The sequence below is a fragment of the Lacerta agilis genome, chromosome 8 (genome assembly GCF_009819535.1).
Source record: "Lacerta agilis isolate rLacAgi1 chromosome 8, rLacAgi1.pri, whole genome shotgun sequence".
Taxonomy (NCBI): Eukaryota; Metazoa; Chordata; class Lepidosauria; order Squamata; family Lacertidae; genus Lacerta; species Lacerta agilis.
In genome coordinates, this window is record NC_046319.1 from 81,169,756 (window position 1) to 81,177,493 (window position 7,738).

Here is a 7,738-nt window from a genome sequence, read left to right on the forward strand (position 1 = left end):
CTGAGGTCACCATCTGAGGCCCCTATTTGTGTGCCTCCTCCTCGAGAGGTCCAAAGGGTGGCCACACAAGAAACGGGGCCTATCCTGCTGTGGCTTCTCATTTGTCAAATGCTCTCCTCAGGGAGGCTCACCTGGTGTCTTCCTTACATATCTTTAGGCACCAGGCAAAAACGTTCCTCTTTTCCCAGGCCTTTTGCTAATTAAACAATCTATTGTCTTTTAGGAATAGGTGGGATGTTTTTTAAAGTAGTTCTCTTTCCTCTTGGTTTGAATGTATCTATGTGGGGTTTGTTGCCTGCTTGCTTGTTTGGTTGGAAGTCACTTTGGGTTGCACTAGGCAAGAGAACAGATTAATAATAATAATAATAATAATAATAATAATAATAATATCATATTAGAATTAAATAATAATACAGTCATACCTCTAGATATGAATGCTGCATGTTGCATTTGTCACAGGTTATGAACTCGCCGAGCCCGGAAGTATCGGAACGGGATACTTCTGGGTTCAGCGGTTTGCGCATGCGCCGGATCGCATCACGCACATGCGCAGACGCGGCGTTTCAGGTTGCGCGCTGCTCATGTTGTGAACGGGGCTCCAGAACGGATCCCGTTCGCAACCAGAGGTATGACTGTAATAATAATAATAATAATAATATATTAGAATTACTTCTCAATGACTAGCCTAATTTTATGAGAATGTGATTATCAGTCACGAGCTTATGGTGTTATTATTAAATTACCAATATGGAAAACATAATTTTATATTGCCATGAGATTTTATATGTAGCTATGTTACATTTGTAATGAATCTGTATATTTGTTAAATAAGTAGATAATCAATTAAATAAATTATTGAGTAATATATATGTATAAGGGACCCAGGTGGCACTGTGGGTTAAACCACAGAGTCTAGGGCTTGCTGATCAGAAGGTCGGCAGTTCGAATCCCTGCCACGGGGTGAGCTCCCGTTGCTCAGTCCCACCTCCTGCCCACCTAGCAGTTCGAAAGCACATTAAAGTGCAAGTAGATAAATAGGGACCGCTCCAGCGGGAAGGTAAACGGCGTTTCCGTGCGCTGCTCTGGTTCGCCAGAAGCGGCTTTGTCATGCTGGCCACATGACCCAGAAGCTGTCTGCGGACAAACACCAGCTCCCTTGGCCTATAGAGCGAGATGAACGCCGCAACCTCAGAGTCGAACACGACTGGACCTGATGGTCAGGGGTCCCTTTACCTTTACCTTTAATATATATGTATATCATTACCAAAATATATACTGTACAAATAAACTGTTGAAACAGTGATCCTGTCCTGGTCAAATCTGAGCCTCTATCCACATGAATTCGGCATTCAAGAAGTGCATAAATTTTATCAAGGGATGCATAAATTTTATGAAATAAATGAAGAAATTTGGGTGATGGCAATGCCACAGTCATTGTGAAAAGAGCAAATCATTCAAGCGGGTTGCAGGCAATGCATAGTGCATTGATGATTATTCGTTACATTTCTTAGTTGTTTTTCTTGCAAATTCAACCCAAAGCGACTTACAATAATAAACAAGTAAATAAGATGCACTTAAAACCTACGTAAAACGAAGCACAGAAAAATCTAAAAAGCGTTCCATATTTTTTAAAAGGAGGATTAAAATATCCCACCCACTAAAGGAACCCACAGATAATGAAAAAGCCAAATGCGTTTAATTTTTATATTATATATAATATAACCCCTGGGCTGAAGCCCTGCCTGCTTCTACATATGGGAGGACTGAGAGAAAAGCATTAAAATATATGTTTGGGGAGCTCTTGAATTTTGTGGATCAAAGGAGCGATCAGTAAGGTCCAGTTTCTTGCAGACGCTGCCCACTAGTGGCAATTTAGTGATACTTCCAGCTGCTTTTAGTAAATTGGTTTCTCTCTCTGCCACACCTGTCCCCCAGGTACGCGGGCATCAGATTATATCGTTCGCATATTTGGAAAGGGATTAGGATTTTCTTGGGGCAAGGGCGTAAACCACATACCAAAAGCAACTGGCGTCAGTTAACGCGGAATAACGCGGTTTCAAGTGTGCATTGAAAATACGAGGGATAACACCACTGTTTGAAATCGCACTTTCGCCACCCTGGTGCCATATCCACTCTTGTAATAATTAATCTGGAATAACTACCACCCAAAATTCTGTAATCATGGTCAATAATGTGTATTAAAATCCCCAGTTCACTTATATACTGGAAGAGTGGGGAGGGGAGAACACTTACTTTTACCAGTATTTAAAATGCTATCTCTGAATCCTACCCGCACTTACTTAGAAGTAAGCCCCACTGAAACATTCATAGGATTGTGCTGTGACCAGCCTCCAAGGATGCTGTGCCTTCGAAGGCTAAGGTGTATTATGGGCTAGCTAATGGTTCTCTTAAATCGTAGAATCCTAGAATCCTCGAGTTGGAAGAGACCCCAAGGGCCATCCAGTCCAACCCCCTGCCAAGCAGGAAACACCATCAAAGCATTCCTGACAGATGGCTGTCAAGCCTCCGCTTCAAGACCTCCAAAGAAGGAGACTCCACCACACTCCTTGGTAGCAAATTCCACTGCCAAACAGCTCTTACTGTCAGGAAGTTCTTCCTAATGTTTAGGTGGAATCTTCTTTCTTGCAGTTTGAATCCATTGCTCCGTGTCCGCTTCTCTGGAGCAGCAGAAAACAACCTTTCACCCTCCTCTATATGACATCCTTTTATATATTTGAACATGGCTATCATATCACCCCTTCACCTTCTCTTCTCCAGGCTGGGAATACATTGATCTGGCCTCTCTGCAGCTAAAAAAATGTTTCAAGGGCTGTTCAAGACAGGCGGTCTTGTTTACTGTTTTGTTTTTCCACCCTGGTTTTCTCTTGCTGCCTTCCTGACAAGCAAGTGCCATGTGCTGTCTGTCTCAGGAGCTACACAGGTATTCTGCCAGGAGAGCTTCCTTTCTGAGGCTGACCAGGGCAAGGAATAGGACCTGGGGCCTGCTGGTCGCAGAACTTCCCCTGTGCAAATAAAAAGTGCATTTCCCCTTCTGCTAACTTCTCAAAACAGGGATGCTGGGAGGGATAGCCAGAAACTTCATTCTCTGACATGAAAGCCTTGCGAGTCCTTCGTTGTTGGTTACAGGTAGGTAGCCGTGTTGGTCTGCCATAGTCAAAGCAAAAAAAAAAAAAAAATCCTCCCAGTAGCACCTTAGAGACCAACTAAGTTAGTTCTTGGTATGAGCTTTCGTGTGCATGCACACTTCTTCAGACACACTGAAACAACAAACAAAATTAGTTGGTCTCTAAGGTGCTACTGGAAGGAATTTTTTTTTTATTTTTCATTGTTGGCGTGCATGATAAACCTGGGAAGGCACTCTGCGCATTCTCAGAGGCATGCATTCTCTTTTATTTAAATCCCATGCCTTTGATAGCAGCTGAAAAGAAGTCCCAGGGCTGGGGAATTTAAGCTTTTCTCTCCTGTGGTCAGTAATCAGGGTGTGATTATGGTGCCTGCCTCTGGGGGGGGGGAACTGAGTTTTCAATGAAGTCGGCTGATTTCCCCCGCTTTTCTTCTAGGCTCGGAGGTTGGTGTGGTGGATGGCATGTTTTGAGAGAGCGATCCGCGCAGGCACGTCAGTTCCCTTTCCCCACCTTCCTTGCCAAGCTTTTCTTCTGGCACCTCTTAGAAATGGCACTGGAACAGCTCCTCGCTGCGCTTCCCCCAACCCAGCCTTTCCCGAGCAATATTGCCATCCTTCCTCCTCACGACGAAGACACGGCTCAGGCGCCTCGACATTTGGCGTGTGCATTGCACACACTCACACACACACGCACTACCCGCGTGTGTTGTTTCTTCCTCCCACCCCCCAAATGTTCCTCGAATTCCCAGGGGCTGCGGGCGGCTGCATGCAGAATTGGGCTGGGCGCGGGCAAATTGGGGCAAAGGCGAAGCGAGGGGCGCAGGGCCAGCAGCCACCCACCTGTCATGCTGGGGTTTGCCCTGGGCCCGGTGCCCACGCCGCCACGCTGCCCCTGCCTGCCCTTTTCACGACCTTTGCCGCAGTGCCAGGGGCTCGCTCCCCTCCTCCTGCCCTACCCGGGCGCTTGCTTGCCTCCTCTCGGGTTCTCCTCCTCTGCAATCCTATTTCTTAGCTCGCTTCTCCCTCCTCCCTCTTTGCAGCATCTCCCAGGCGCCGTCCAATCGCGAGCGGCGGGCGGACGCTGCAGCCAGGCAGACTGAGTACCAGGTTTGAGAGGCGAGAGAGATGGACGGACGGGGAGTCTGTTCCCCTGGACGCGGCTGATGCTGTCCAGCGACCTTGGGCAGGGCGGGAGGGCGCTGGTCAGTCAGAAGTGACGTGCAAACAGCCCCGAGCCCCTTGAAGTTCAGAAGCAGAAGGGCGCAAGAGAATTTTTTTTTGCGGGAGGGAGTGCTCCTGCTATGGGGAAGATGCGCAAATTAAGGCTGGCACCAAAAAGAGACAAACAGGCCAAACCCTACGCCAAAGGATAAATGGACATAAATCTGATATCAGGAATCACAAGACAGAGAAACCAGTAGGAGAACACTTCAATCCCCCAGGACATTCTACAAAAGATCTCAAAGTAGCTGTCTTAATACAAAGAAATTTCAGAAATAGACTGGAAAGAGAAGTGGCTGAATTGCAACTAATCAACAAATTTAGAACCATGGAGAAACCTGGTCTGAACACAGACATTGGATTCTTATCTCATTATACTTAACAAAGCTATCTTTAGCCATCTCACCCCTTGCCTTTCCCTGCAAGACTAATTGCAGCCGTTAAGAGTCGTCAACAGGTTTTCCACACCTATCAGCTGATCACCCATTCCCACCACCCTCTGAGTAATACCCCTCCCCACTCCCTCACTATATTTAAGGATCTGGTGACTTCTGTTTCAGTGTATCTGAAGAAGTGTGCATGCACACGAAAGCTCATACCAAGAACAAACTCAGTTGGTCTCTAAGGTGCTACTGGAAAGATTTTTCTATTTTGTTTCGACCAAAAAGAGAGAAACGGGTATGCCGAAGGAGGTGCAAGGACGGCTTCAAATACCTCCTCAGCTCTGACCTAGGCCCACTCACAATTTCTTAGCCCGACCTACCCAGCAAGGTTGTTGTGGGAATAAATTTGAATAGCCGTCGTCGTGGGGATAGCTCTTGAGAACCGTGGAGATACAATTTATTTATTTTTAATAAAGTAAAACCCAGCCCTGAGAATGAAACCCAGAACCTGTTCGGAATGCTAGGGCTCAGCTCTTGACATGTATTATCATAAAACACTGCATCTGAACATATAAAGAGTGCAAGCTGGAAATCTGAGACAGGGTTCAGCCTCATCACCTGTTGCATGCTAGGGCTCAGCCCTGGAACAAGCATAGTTTTACTCGCACAAAGAGTATATGGAACATGTGCAGAGTTCCCTCCTGGAACCCTTATTTTGATGTATGTGGGGGCACATACTCAGGGTCGCTTGGCACGGATTAGTTCGCAGTTCGCACGTACTTTTAACCCACTTTACTCACCATCGGAGTGGTAAATTTGTGGCAGAAGGCTGGCTGGCTGGCTAGCTCGACCCCCCCCCCCCCATATTTCCGTGCGCGCTTATTATAGGCGATGCGAGAGGTTTAATTCCGAAATTAGCGGTTTCGGGTGCAGAACGGGAGGTGGCAGAGTTATTCCAGAGCAATTATTCCTGAGTTAAAGCGCACACCTGACCCAGCCGCTCACGGATGGAGGTGGATGATGATGATGGGCTTGGTTGCGAATTTCCCAGTTTGCATCGGGCGGACAAGCGCGGGTGGAGGGCGGCGGCGAGCTAAGCTGCGCGATGACCCATTTGGGCGCGGGGTGTGGCATCGCGGCAGGGCCGGGCGAGCGCACGCACGGGGACTTGCTCAGAAAGGGGGCAGCAGGTCAGCCGAGCGGCCCCCTTGCACTCACCACCCCTCCCTGCCGCCCCAATGCCCCTTTGGCGCCGCACCAGCCCTGCTCGACCATCCCTAGGCATGGAAAGGCACCCGCCCCGCCCCCATCCCCATCCCTTGGAGTTCTTGCAGAGCTGCCTCGGAGCGCCCAGCGGGCACCTCCCTTGCTCTCTGCGTGCGTGCGCGCATGCAAGCGATGAAGCCAGGTCTGCAGCATCCTAGCCAAGTATGGATGGATTGGATGGATGGATAGATGGAGCGCTCCCGGCAGACTGGAGGCGCCTCCGAAGGGAGCCCCGGCGGTGGTCCAGCGGGGGACGCGCGGACGCTGCAGGGACTCACCATTGCAGAACTGCAGCAGCAAGGAGGTGTCGTACAGGATCCTACAGCTGGGCATCCTCTCGGCCATGCCCGAACCCTGCGCCCCCACCCCACAGCCCCCCCCCACAAGGACCGACTCCCCACCCACCCGGCCCCCCACCTCCCTCCCTCCTGCCTGCCCTCCTTCGCTCACACCTTGGCTCCTTCTGCCTCTCCACCCGCCTCTCCCTCCCGCTTGGTCCCCTGCATGCCTGCCTCCCGTTACCATAGCAACCCACCTCTTTCCTGCATCCTCTTGGCTAAGCACCCCAGTGGCTCCGCTAAGGGCCCCCTCGCTGGGCTGCCCTCTCTTCAAGTCCCCGCTTTAAGCAAATCAAATTACATACACATTACACACCCGCGCCTGCACACACACACACACAACACACACACCGCCCCTACCTTCAGCTCACATGGAGCCCCACCCACAACCCCCCAGCCCCACCCACACAGCTCCTCCTTGCTAAATCTCTCTCTCGCTCTTTTTCTCCTCTTCAGATCTTCACCCCCTTTTTTTGCTTTTTTTGTAGGCGGAGATGGAGTTGGTGTTTACTAGGGATGCTTGGTTTTTAAATAATATGGGGGGGGGAGGGTTGCATCCAACCAAGTTATGTGCTCCGAGTAGACCCGTTGGAACTAATGGGCCTAGATTAGTCCTCGCCCATTAATTTCAACGGGTCTACTCTGAGTAGGGCTGACGTTGGCTGCAACCCAAGATTTGTAAACTTTCCCACCTCAGTCCCATCCGCTGCTACCTTATAGTCTTTCCTGTTTTCTGAATGCAGGCAATTCAAAACTAAATCAGAGGAATACCCTTCCCCAATATCATAGAGTCATAGAATTTTAGAGTTGGAAGGGACTACCAAGGGTCATCTATTCCAACCCCTCGCAGTGCAGGAATCTCAGCTAAAGTATTCATGACAGGTGGCCATCCAACCTCTGCTTTAAAACCTGCAAGGAAGGAGAACCCACTACGTTCAATCCCACTGTCGGAACAGCTCTTACTGGCAGAAAGTCCCCCCCCCCGAATCCTTAATATAATTGGCCTTTGGCACTCACTGCTGCAGGATACGGCTGCATCTCTTGGTACCGTATCAGTTCCTTGCTGCTGCATCTGCTTGCAATAGTGAATTGGCAGGGACAAGGGAGCCAGCAAGACAGACTTAATGTATCTCACAAGCTGCTTGTGCGGATAAAAGACAATAAACCTCTGTATGCTACCTTGAGCATCTTGGAGGAAATACCAGATAGATACCAGGCCTATCAATAAAATACCACCCCATTGGCACAGGTATTCTGTCTCCAAACATGACACACTTGTGACTCTCTTCTACACTGCTTGTTGTTGTTTGTTTTTGGCAAGAGCTGTTGTACCCTTTAAACAGCTCTAGTCCACCATAGCTTATGCCCCAGTAAATCTGTTGGTT

General features: G+C 49.0%; 1 protein-coding gene across 4 annotated transcripts in view; it reads right to left on the minus strand.

The window, feature by feature from the left end:
* Nucleotides 1-6,669, minus strand: part of EML2 (EMAP like 2) — a 55,528-nt gene extending 48,859 nt beyond the window's left edge. For 2 of the 4 annotated variants that reach the window (XM_033158585.1, XM_033158581.1), the window contains exon 1: nt 6,294-6,375. In XM_033158585.1, the coding sequence (XP_033014476.1) occupies nt 6,294-6,360 (67 nt within the window). In that variant the 5' untranslated portion in view covers nt 6,361-6,375. Of the gene's footprint in view, nt 1-3,985; nt 4,100-6,293; nt 6,376-6,550 lie in introns of those variants that run through there. The other 2 variants (XM_033158582.1, XM_033158583.1) reach the window with 2 other exon arrangements.
* Nucleotides 6,670-7,738: the final 1,069 nt, after the last annotated feature.